Below are 12,105 nucleotides of genomic sequence, written 5' to 3'. Positions count from 1 at the left end.
TTTTTTAAAACCCGCCCTCCGGCGGGCAAAATTAAATTAATTTTTTTTTTTTTAAAATAAAAACAAAGATTTTTTTTTTTTTTTTTTTCCTTCTGCACCCACTTATGTATTTGAAAAAATTTTATAAAAAACCTTTTTGGATTAAAAAAATTATATATATATTATTATTATATCTATATATATATATATATATATATATATATATTTTATATTAAATGCTAGAAAATAATTCTAAAATTCGAATTTATTGACACAAACTGTGATGAATGTGTTTGTTTGCAAACTCGTTTTCAATTGCGCTTTAATTTTAATATCATATAATAAATTTAGTAATTAATACTGATAAAAGTGTTGTATTTTCTATTTTGATTTTCTCTCTGAGTGGGCAGTTTTGCAATAATAATAAAAAATGAATGTTTTTGTTTTTTTTCTAGGTCAGGAATAACGTTTTTTCACCTAGTTGTTTTCTTTTTCCCTCCCTTCAAAATGCACCCGTTTGCTATTCAAGTTCTGATTTGTCTCCAAATTATAGTACCCGTGTGTTTTATTAACTATCACTCTTATCAACAGTCTCTTTAAATATATAAACACGTGTTTTCTCTTAGACTACAGTACGGTCAACAATTGTACAGTAATTATGCTCAACGTCATTACACTGAAATCTGACTTTTAAAAAAAAGAATTGAATTTAGATTCATATTAATGAAATTCACAGTAATACTAAGACCGCGTAGTAGTGGACGAGTTTATTGTCTCAAATATTAATTTAATTATTAGTAGTTCCTACAGTTTGTAATTAGCGAGTGGGTGTTTTTGACTTGCAAACCAAGTTAGAGATGATCAAAAACGCACGTTTAATTAAACTGTATACTTTGTACAGCCAACAGCCTCCCAATTATATTCTCTGCATGTCATCACACTGACATAACGGTAACGGTTTTCAACTAAAAAACACATTAAATTAAGCCGCGACAGCTCAAATTGCATTACAAATATTTAATAAATTGCCAGATTTTTTTTTTTTTTTTTTTTACAAGGCGTTCTTGGACAACAAAAGGAGAGGAAAGAAAAAAAAAAAAAAAACGCTTATTAATAATAATTCCGTCTTTTTTTAAATGCTCCTTTTCGTCGGTTAGCGTTTTTTTTTTTTTTTTAAGACGGATTAACAAGGTTATCTCTGTCAAAAAAATCTACTGCAAAAACTGTCAACCGCAAAAGCCACTTCAAAAGATTTACGTTTCTTAAAACCGGGTGAGTTTGTTTTATGCAACCGCAATGGGATGCGGTAAATCACAGTAACTCTATTAATAAATTAAACGTTTTAATTACAGCGCCGTGGGTCAAAATATACACGTCCTAAATATAGACTAATAACCTTCGCTTTTTTTTTTTTTCTCAATAATATTTACAAAACCGCAACCGTCTGCGCTAAAGCTAGGCCCCTACACGGATCCCCGTCCTAGCCTGCCCGCATAGCCCCACTGACTCTTGCTGCCTTTCGGTTTGCCAAGGCACACCAAGACCGTGGGGGTAGGGGGCAGTCGCGGCGTGGCCTCTTGCCTTACAAAAAACACAAAAAAAAAAAAAAGCCCCCCCCCCCCAAAAAAAAAAAAAAAAACAAAAAAACACCAAAAGATGCCGATGCCCTTAGCAAAATGAAAAAGAAATGCTCTCCGATGGATGTCCAACGCAAACCAGCCTAGCGTTTGCGGATCTCCCCCTCTCTGAAAACGGATCCCATTCCGTGCCTCGTTTGTTATTGTTTTGATCCCTCTGCCTGGAAACAATCTCGGCTTTCCCAGGGCATCGTTAACGTCACGGCTGGAATCTCCTGCTAGTTCTTCTTCAACACACTTTACGCATTTGTTCGGACCCCCTGTATTCGCCCTTATGTGACTTCTTTGCGACAATCGCATTTGCATGTCAATTCAAGCCAGCTCGCATTTGTTCAATTTATTTATTTATTTTCTTTTGACAACTTTCTGACATCTTGTGGACTGTTCTGGTATATGTTTGTGTATATTGTTGGCATAACATTTTTTTATTTTTTTTTATCATAAATCTAAAAACGTTTTGTAAAACAATTATCACTGAAGGTGTGTTTGAAAAAAAAAAAAAAAAAAATGCAATTAAAAAATACATTTAAAAAAATCATCTGTCAAGAGCTGCTAATACGACCAAATCGCTTCGAAAATAAATACAATAAATAAACACAAGGGTAACAGGCCGCTTTGAAACGAGAACGTGTTTGTATTTTTTTAAAAACAACGTTTAAACAAAACAGTTTTCTTCCATTTTGATTTGACTTTATGAAAAACACGCTGGATTTTACGGGCGCATTTGTGGGGAATTCCACTCTATTACATCACAGCCTGTTCCTGGATATCGAAGGATTGCACCTAAAATAGATTGTGGCGAAATCCAGGGGATTCCCCTGTGCCGTCAAATTAATTATTATTATTATTATTATTATTATTATTAGGCACTCTGCAAATCGCGCGCAGGACTGATTCGAGGCGCGCTGAGGTTTCATGAGCGCGGGAAGCGAGCCCGGGGATTCAACTGAATCGTTGGGCGGGAAGGACTCGCGGGTGACTAGATATGGTGTTTTTGAAATGAAACGATATGCTTGCTTTGGTATGTTTAACCTGTGTGTTTCGTACCAAACTGCCCATTCTGAAGTAAACAACAGGTAAGATTTATACTCCCAGTGTCTCCACAGCCCTGTGAAAAAATAATGTAATTAGGTGATGACTAAGAAGTTTTGAAAAAAAAACAAAAAAACGTTATTTTTTAAAAACTTAAATAATGAAAGAGTAATGTTGAATGCAAGTTTGGTAGAAAGTATTTCGATTTTGTAGTGATGTGTGTTTGTGTGTGGAACTTTGACAGAATACCGTCAAGAATAAGACTCAGAGACTGGAGATGATAGGGTTAGGATAGCATGAGACTCGGAGACTGGATAGGGTTAGGATAGCGTCAGGAATGAGACTCGGAGACTGGAGAGGGTAAGGTTAGGATAGCATCAGGAATGAGACTCAGAGACTGGAGAGAGTTAGGGTTAGGATAGTTCCCCAATTGGCACTCAATTACCCCATTAGGGAATGGGCACACATGCGATTGTTTCAGGGATAGATTTAACCCCATCCCTGCCAACCTTTCATTCACACACACACACACACACACACACACACACACACACACTGTTTAAAGTGGCACGGCTCCCACCCTGCCACAGGATTTTAATAAATTGCCAAAGTGAAAATGTCAAAAGAGAGCCGACAGATAAACAAGCAAAACAACTATTCCTTGATAATCCACGCACTCACATCGTTGAGCTTTTACTAAATCAATAAAAACAACTAAATAGGGAAAAAAAAAAAAAGAAGTGGCATAATTGTAGCTTTGTTAACCAAAAATAACCCAATAATACAGTGTTTCTCAACCCTGGTCCCGGGGAAACACTGCCCTGCTGGATTTTGTTCCAACCAAGCACTCAATTACATAATTGAACCCATAATTGAGCTAATATTTTGCCTAATCTGATCTTTTTAATTGTTTTAAACAGACAGAGATTTCACTTTAGGTATAAAATTGTATAATAAACTTAAATTCTTAAACTTTTTATAAGCTACTCTATTTATTAAAAGTCAAATTAAGCTATTAGTTCAATTAAGGGTTAAATTATGTAATTGAGCACTTGGTTGGAATAAAAACCACCAGGGCAGTGTTTCCCCAGGACTAGGGTGGAGAACCACTGTCATATGATACAAAGGGGACAGCATTCATTATTATTCTGGTGTTAATATTGCAGAAAAAAAAGCCTGAAGTTAACATATTTAATTTTAGCTTACTGAGTAATCCCTAACCCATGGGTGTCAAACTCAGCTCTGGGAGGATCGCGGTGTCATCTGGTTTTCGTTCCACCCGAGCTCTCAATTACTTAATTGGTCTAAAAATGATTTGATTAATTGGACACATGTAACACTTCTCTCCAGGTCTCAAAATGTTTCATAGGTTGCATACCTTGAATCAAGTGCATTTTTTTTAAATCATCAACTGTAAAAAACATTAGAAAAATATGAAATATGCCCAAATGAACAAATATTGTTAATTGAGAGCTCAAGTTGGAATGAAAACCAGAAGACCCTGCGCCCCTCGAGGACTGGAGTTTGACTCCCCTACCATTATCAGTGCTGGTATAGGCTGTCATACAGATACACCACTTTATTCAATCTCTATCACTGACAAGGAGGATGATCAGCGGGGCTGCGTTTTTACCAACAACATTAGTAGAAGGGCAGAAGTATGGATAGAGGTCTCAGTGAAAGTGTAGATGTGAGATCTGGTCTCCACATTGTTAAAGGAGACCTGCCCTTCCTCGTAATCCAGATACACCCCCACCTTTCGGGGCTTCACACTCAGGGGGACAGAGGTGTCAATAAGAGCCTTGAACTTTCCATCCTTCAGCCACACAGTCCAGTAACCGTTATTAGGATTCAGATTAATCACCCCCTTCCTGTTGATGGAGTCTCTGGCTACTCCTACGTACCACTGAGCTTTCTCCCCCACCTCCACCTGCCAGTAGTGCCTCCCTGAGGTGAAGCCCTGCCTGCCCAGGACACTGACAACATGATCAAATCTCTCTGGATTGTCAGGGAGATCCTGTCGCGTGTCTCCAACGCTCACTTGTTTCCTGTCCTCAGACAGGATGAGATAAGGGTTTGCTGTATCAGGGTCCAGAGTCACATCAACTGTGGAGAAGAGAGGAGACAATAATCATGATCCCTAAGAAATATCAACCCTCCCACTAGCCCTGGTGATTTAATGTTAAAACAGCTTTACGTTGTGTCCTGATTGATTTTCACACCCTGCTCAAAGCCTCATTTCCAGACACTGGCTGGTGCTTTATTGTAGCAGAGATTTATATAATAGAGACAGAGACAGAGTTTCATGTGAATAATAAGAGAGAGTATTTTATGCCATTCAAGTTATTTGGTTTAGTCAAAAAAAGAGAACAGTACCTGCAGCACCGAGGATCCACTTCCACACTAGAACAGAGAAAGAAAGAAGATTTCCATATAGCTCTGCTCAATGAGAGATCTATACAATATATGTTAATGAATACATTTCAAATCTGCTCAATGAGAGATCTATACAATACACTGTGTTAATGAATACTGTTCCATACAGCTGTGTTCAATGCAGTATTGCATGTAAACGTTTGGTCACAGCTGTAGATCTAACCTGCATTATTTACCTTTTGAGATGTAAGTGATTCATTTTGTGACAGCAGTGGAAACAGAAAAATGTTCATACAAGCAGCTTCTCGCACAGGGATGTTTGTTATGCAGCACTAATTCATGTAAGATATGATTATGTACCAGCTGTGGAGTTTTCAGTCATGTCTATATAGTTCTTCAGGTGATATGGCAGTTCAGAATACTTTTGAAAGAGGCTGGCATACACTGCATTCCTGTGACCTGAGAAACAAGATTAAAACCAAACAGCTTCTTTTTTTATCACACAGCACTGGCCAGAGGTTTTGCATCACCTAGAATTTTAGGATTGAGACATCATTAAAAACAAAAACTATAAGAACATTGGTTAATTCTGTTGTGTGGTGCAAAATATTTGACCATAGAAGCTGCTCTACCATAAACAGTTCTGATTTTTATACCCACTATATTGTGGCTGTAGGACAAAATTACAGGAAAGCAGTCGCTCATTTCTTTTATATGTTTTGACCCGTATTTCTAGTTACTGCAAAGTCTCCTCTTTCTCATAAGGGTTCAGTACTCACAGATCACAACCAGGGTGATGGACAGTGAGAGGATCCACAGCACAGCAAAACCCACAGCAGCCCACTTTCAGGGACTGGCTTTCTTCAGAGTCGTTTTTACTAGGAATACAAAGGTCTTGACAGATGACTGAATGTGATTATCAAAGAGTTACTTGTCTGTTTTAAAATGATACTGCGTGTATAAAGACTAGATCATTCTCACTGAAGCAATGCAGATCTGGTAAAAGCTGATTTTCTGCAGCGCGAGTGGTTGTTCGCAAGACAGCCCAAACAGATAAGTTAGGATCCATTGGGGTTAATCTAATCTACTGAGTGGTAAATCAATAAAATAACTGGTACCCACCAACAAGCTCATCTGTATATCTATGAAATAACCAAGGATATGTTAGCATACATTTTTGGAAATAAAAGAAGGTCAGGTACGTTAATGGAAAGAAATATGTTGAAGCATGTGGGATTTCTGTAATATCTGTTAGACAGATTTGGATAAATTAAATCATGTATGATTTATTTTTCTTAACCTCAAGCCTTAGTTGCCTTAATTATTATTATTATTATTATTATTATTTTATTATTATTATTATTATTATTATTATTTAGCAGATACCTTTGCGGCACTAATTTGCATACAGCCTCCAGATTTAGCTGGCCAGTTAAAAATATAGCTAAATGTTAAATCTTGTTAAGAGATTTAAGATTTAGTTTAATATTTAGCTAAATGTTAAATCTTATTAAGAGATTTAAGATTTAGTTTAATATTTAGCTAAATGTTAAATCTTGTTAAGAGAGTTAAGATTTAGTTAAATATTTAGATAAACGTTAAATCTTATTGAAAGATTTAAGGTTTAGTTAAATATTTAGCTAAATGTTAAGTCTTGTAACTAGATTTTTAAATTATATCGGAATGTACACGTTTAAAAATATATATTTTCACAACATTTATAAATCTGGGGAAAAAATACAAGATTTAAGTTAAATCTGGAAAAAAAATATTAACGCTTTACACATGGCATATTTACATATGGCACCCCATGCTCAGACTATGTTTTGGTCAAGGGTTTTCATAACTACAGTAAGTAGAGACGCAGCGTTTTGGTGAACTGTTTTCATAATGACTATAAATAATCCTATAAAAGTCACATTCGCCTCAAGCATGTCGCTCATTCCTGGTAAGGCGCTTGTTTCCACGAAAAATGAACGCATTTCACCACATTAACCAAAGCGAAAACAAAACAGGAAATTAGACAAGCTGCACACTATATTTACACATTGGTTCTGCAAATTTTCTGCAAGTTGTCAGCAAAATATTACATGTCAGCAGATATCAAACTGTCAGCTTGTTCTGTGAGTTTGCAGATCTGGCCAATCTATCAGAAGCAGCAACAGCAGTACAGCAGTACTAGAGGTGCATCTCTAAAGTAGACAAATCTAAATGTAAAACTAAATAGCCAAAATGGTTTAATAGAACAATTTAAAAAAAATTCAGCGAAAAAGGCACTTTACAGAGCATTAAAAAGGGACCAAAAACAAAGTACACAGAAAGAGTACATGGAACTGCAAACGCAAGTCAAAAAGGAAGTTAGAAAGACCAAGAGAGAAATAGAAATGAACATTGCTAAGGGGCCTAAAACCAATTCCAAAATGTTTTGCCAATATTACAACAGGAAGAGAACATTCAAAGAGGAGGTTAAATGTCTAAGAGATACAAATGGCAAAATCATAGATGAAAAAAACATAGCAAATATATTAAATGATTACTTTTCACAAGTTTTTACAAAGGAGGATACGGACAACATGCCCCACATGTCAACCAGTTCCTATCCAGTTTTAAACAACTTTAGCATAACCAAGGCAGAAGTGTTAAAGGGACTAGGAGCTCTTAAAATAAACAAATCCCCTGGGCTGGATGAGATCCTCCCAATAGTACTCAAATAAATGAAACATTTGATACATTGTGAAAAGTGTTGAATTTAAATCAAGGGAAGTAATGTTAAAACTACAATGCATTAGTAAGACCTCATCTTGAATATTGTGTTCAGTTCTGGTCACCTCGCTACAAAAAGGATATTGCTGCTCTAGAAAGAGTGCAAAGAAGAGTGACCAGAATTATTAGGGTTTAAAAGGCATGTCATATGCAGACAGGCTAAAATAATTGAATCTATTCAGTCTTGAACAAAGAAGACTACGCGGCGATCTGATTAAACTATTCAAAATCCTAAAAGGTATTGACAATGTCGACCCAAGGGACTTTTTCGACCTGAATAAAGAAACAAGGACCAGGGGTCGCAAATGGAGATTAGACAAAGGGGCATTCAGAACAGAAAATAGGAGGCACTTTTTTACACAGAGAATCATGAGGGTCTGGAATCAACTCCCCAGTAATGTTGTTGAAGCCAACACCCTGGGATCCTTCAAGAAGCTGCTTGATGAGATTCTGAGATCAATAAGCTACTAACAACCAAAACGAGCAAGATGGGCGGAATGGCCTCCTCTTGTTTGTAAACTTTCTTATGTTTTTATGTTTGTCGTGTGTTAGATTTTCGAAATATCCCATTTCTCATTTTCTTGTCGTTAGAAATATGAAAGCTATAATGCAGAGCGCAATTCAATATGTTTCATTCGACTTCATGATGCAACTTATAATTGACACAGTTGATTGCTCTTAGTTTTGTTGTTTCTTGCTGGAACAGGAGGTTTAGTAATGGCTCCCTGTGTCACATGTTACAATTGACCCCATACACCATTAACTGAACACGAATCTTGCATTGAAGGAAACAAAACGTTCATCTATCACAATTGTGGCTCAGAGTGACATACGCTTGCTTGTTAAAGCCAACAATTTTAGGGATGTTACAATTTTTTTGTTGGTCAACAAAAAAAAAATGCCTTTCTGTGAACATTTTTATTTTTCGAGTTAAATAAAAACAAAACACATTTGCTTCATGTGAAAATTGATCTTACTCAATAAAACATTAAATTCTTGAGTTAAATTAAATGTGTTGTTGTTTAATTACACTTCACAGTACATTACATCTGACCCCGCCACTCAATACGACTGACCATGACCATGAGGTAACGTTATAACATCAGACCCCTTATATTAATTATGTATCCTATATCAGCTCTTAAAACAGGATCTCTATGGGGGTTGCTAGAGGACATAAGTTTGTATCAAAGTCTGGTCAAACTAGCTCAAATCATCTACACATAATGGAAAGAACTGTAAGAAATGTTACAACTGTCCCTGGTCTCCCCTATATAGTTTATTAATAATAATAATAATAATAAATAGCTATGCCAATCATGTAAAAACTTTTAGATTTGTACCTATGAGAAAGTCCAGGCTGGTTATTTACCTGTGTGTTTTCCAGGCTGTTTCTTCCCTGGTGGGATGACAGAATAGATATCCTAGTCAGGTTTCTGCAGTCCAGTGTAAATGTCTTCCACCTCCATGGCTAGTGCTCTAATGGAGAAGAAGAGCCGAATATGTTCTTAAGAGGATGCTAACTTTCACTGCCACACAACGTGACCGATCAGGGCTGCCTTGGTTTTAAGATGTTTCAACACCACCTCGGGAAGTGGTTTAAAGCTGACATGTATATTGCAGCCGGCACTGCAACAAGCGCTATTGTGGTTTCGACAAGTATTTGTGGTCTTCTGCAGAATTAGCAAGCCTTTCCAGCTGTAAATTTAAAATTAGATGAACCAGTAACATGGAAAAGCTGATCATTATGAACTACAGCTGTGATCAAAAAGCTCTGCATCGCTTAGAATTGTTGAGATATAATAAATAAATAAATAAATAAATAAATAAATAAACTGGATGAACTCATTTAGATCAGCATGTAATCAAAGAAACTACACAATGATCTCGCATAAAAGCTTCATCTTAGATTTTGAAAATGTCAAAGGTTTTCAGTTATTGCCACGGTAAGCGACAAAACGGCATGTAATTAAATATGTTAACGTAACATTATTCCGCTGGTTTCATTCGGCTTTATGAAACACAATTAGTTCATTCATTAGGGTGACGGTCATTGTTGTACACTTGCCCTGGTAACTGCACCCAGTAGATTGGCGTGTTATACCAGAAACCGTGCTGAACATGTTTGTGTCAGTATGAGGGCATGAGTTCCTCTTTTTGTAAGTGTAAACTCACACACTGGTGACATGTTAAATATCTACTGAATTTATTAAGAGAGAATTCATGCAAGTAGCACTGAAATACAAATCAGACATACAAAGCACATCGATTCATATTACAGTAGAGTCTTGTTAATTGCAGCGCCCCCTGTGTTCTTAAAGCTTGTGTGCAATTATCTCCAGTAGAGGAATGTGATTATCAGTAAGATATACAGGGTATCACAGGTACATTTCACTGCTCATCGCTTGCAATTGTGAAGCACATTTACTTTATATGAAAATGGTCATACTGTACAGCTCTGGTCAAACGTTTTCCATCAACCAACAGAATTAATTGTGCTTTATAATGTCTAATGAAACCTGCTTCAATAATGACTGTGACTCTGTGTGCCTCACTCCATTCTCAAGCCTCCTTGGTACTGCAGGTATTGAGGTTAAATGCCCTTAATTAGTATGTATGGTACTAAAATAGAAGCAATGCTGTGTCATTGCCATGGTATTACTAGCAAATGTGGTGTCATACCATAAACATCCGTAGATGTCGCTATTGCTAACACTAAACCCCTCCTGTTATGTTTAGAATTCTGTTATGTTTTGGGTCATATTGACACGATGCAATTTCAAACTAACAGTCTTAAATTGATTGAAAGTTTTTAATTGCAAAAGGTTTGACTCTTTCCTGCTCTTTTAGTCCAGGAGCTGTGATAAAACTTTGTGTTTGCCTGGGAGCTCCTCATTTTGGAGTGTCTTTACCAGTGAGATGCTGTTGCAATACTGACAGAGAAAATGAGGCTCTGCCTATATATAGTTTGTTTGTTTTTTTGTTTATAAATGTCTCCAGATAGGTGCAGCCATTTCCAGAAATAATAAATAGAAGAAGTTTGCTTTATTACCACAATTTTCACTTTAGTATTTCTTGTAGTAAATAAGTGAATAGCGGGTTGCACCGTCCACACCCACCCTCTGCTCCCCGCAGCGCGTCTGTTATCAAATCAACTCTGTAAAATAATAATAATAATAATAATAATAATAATAATAATAATAATAATAATAAGAAGAAGAAGAAGAAGAAGAAGAAGAAGAAGAAGAATAAAAGAAAAGAGTGTTTTGGTAGCTAATGGGTTAATGACGTGCGGTGGCGAAACACAATGTTTCACTCACTGTTGCATAAGGAAATGTATTTCAAATTTTTAATAAGAATTGTAGAGGAGCAAAACTCAGAACCGGGTCACATAGATTTAAACTATTATTATTATTATTATTATTATTATTAACCTACCGCTGCATCTACGCTTTCCAATTCTGTACACGTTTAGGTATTATAACCTTATTATATTCGCACCCTTCATTTCTATAATATTGCATGCGTTTAATTCAGTGTAATAACCTATACAGGTAGGAATCATAGTAATCTGGAACCCTTCCTTCGGATGAGACGCCAAACAAACGAGGTCCTATTGGAAGAGACTCTGCAGCAGCCCCTGACTCACTGTGTGTGTGTGAGAGACCCTGAGCGAGTCACTGAACCTCCTTGTGCTCCGTCCTTCGCATGAGACGCCAAACAAACAAGGTCCTATTGGAAGAAACTCTGCAGAGTTCACCCCCCTAGTCTCTGTAAACCGTTTTAGATTAAATGGATAATTTGTGAATATGCTTGTTGCGTGTTTACTTAGTTAAGCAAGGAAGGGGTGTTATCAGGTTCTGTTGGAAAACAGGACTTTTTTTTGAGGGGGGGGGGAACATGTCGGGACACCAGGAAACTATGAAAAAGGGTGGTCTCGGTCACTCTCTCGCTACATCCAAACATGTTGCTAATCTCCGTCAATACCTGTATAGTACCGGTCTGTCTTTACTGTGTCACAGACATGGAGCATATCGATAGCCTTCTCCAGCTTGTCCAGTCTGATGGTACAAAGGGAGTATGAAACTGTATCCAGTGGTCTGCCATGACGGCTCGGCGTGCTCCGTGTTGAACCGCGCCGTTTCCGTGCTTCTTGGAGCCAAAATGGAGACAGTTGCATAACTACCGTACTTCTCCCTCGGTTTTTAACCAGATTGGAAACGTCACCTGCTCAGAACGGAAGGGAGAAAAAAAACACAGCGTTGGACTTGCTTGGTGATTCGCTTAATAACCCTGTCAATTTATGTAGCTTGAACGG

At 36.9% G+C, this 12,105-nt stretch overlaps 1 protein-coding gene across 1 annotated transcript; it reads right to left on the bottom strand.

Moving 5' to 3' along the window:
• Nucleotides 1-4,110: 4,110 nt before the first annotated feature.
• LOC121302257 (E3 ubiquitin-protein ligase TRIM39-like) lies at nucleotides 4,111-9,311 on the bottom strand. Its single transcript, XM_041232099.1, has 5 exons — nucleotides 9,160-9,311; nucleotides 5,804-5,902; nucleotides 5,385-5,483; nucleotides 5,025-5,051; nucleotides 4,111-4,754 (listed from the first exon to the last, which is right to left on the bottom strand). Exons 3-5 carry the CDS (start codon nucleotides 5,404-5,406, stop codon nucleotides 4,261-4,263), a joined length of 543 nt encoding a protein of 180 aa, XP_041088033.1. The 5' UTR covers nucleotides 5,407-5,483; nucleotides 5,804-5,902; nucleotides 9,160-9,311; the 3' UTR covers nucleotides 4,111-4,260.
• Nucleotides 9,312-12,105: the final 2,794 nt, after the last annotated feature.

Source organism: Polyodon spathula, chromosome 29, assembly GCF_017654505.1.
Source record: "Polyodon spathula isolate WHYD16114869_AA chromosome 29, ASM1765450v1, whole genome shotgun sequence".
Classification (NCBI taxonomy): domain Eukaryota; kingdom Metazoa; phylum Chordata; class Actinopteri; order Acipenseriformes; family Polyodontidae; genus Polyodon; species Polyodon spathula.
The sequence above is the reverse complement of the archived record's forward strand: the minus strand, read 5'-3'. Positions and strand labels throughout refer to the sequence as shown.

Bases quoted from the DNA above. Each gene is read 5' to 3' on its own strand.
- LOC121302257 (XM_041232099.1), bottom strand. From the start codon at position 5,406: ATGACTGAAAACTCCACAGCTG. The intron at 5,052-5,384 runs GTACATAATCAT...TCTCTGTTCTAG, and splicing joins GACTGAAAACTCCACAGCTG to TGTGGAAGTGGATCCTCGGT. The intron at 4,755-5,024 runs GTACTGTTCTCT...TCTTCTCCACAG, and splicing joins GTGGATCCTCGGTGCTGCAG to TTGATGTGACTCTGGACCCT.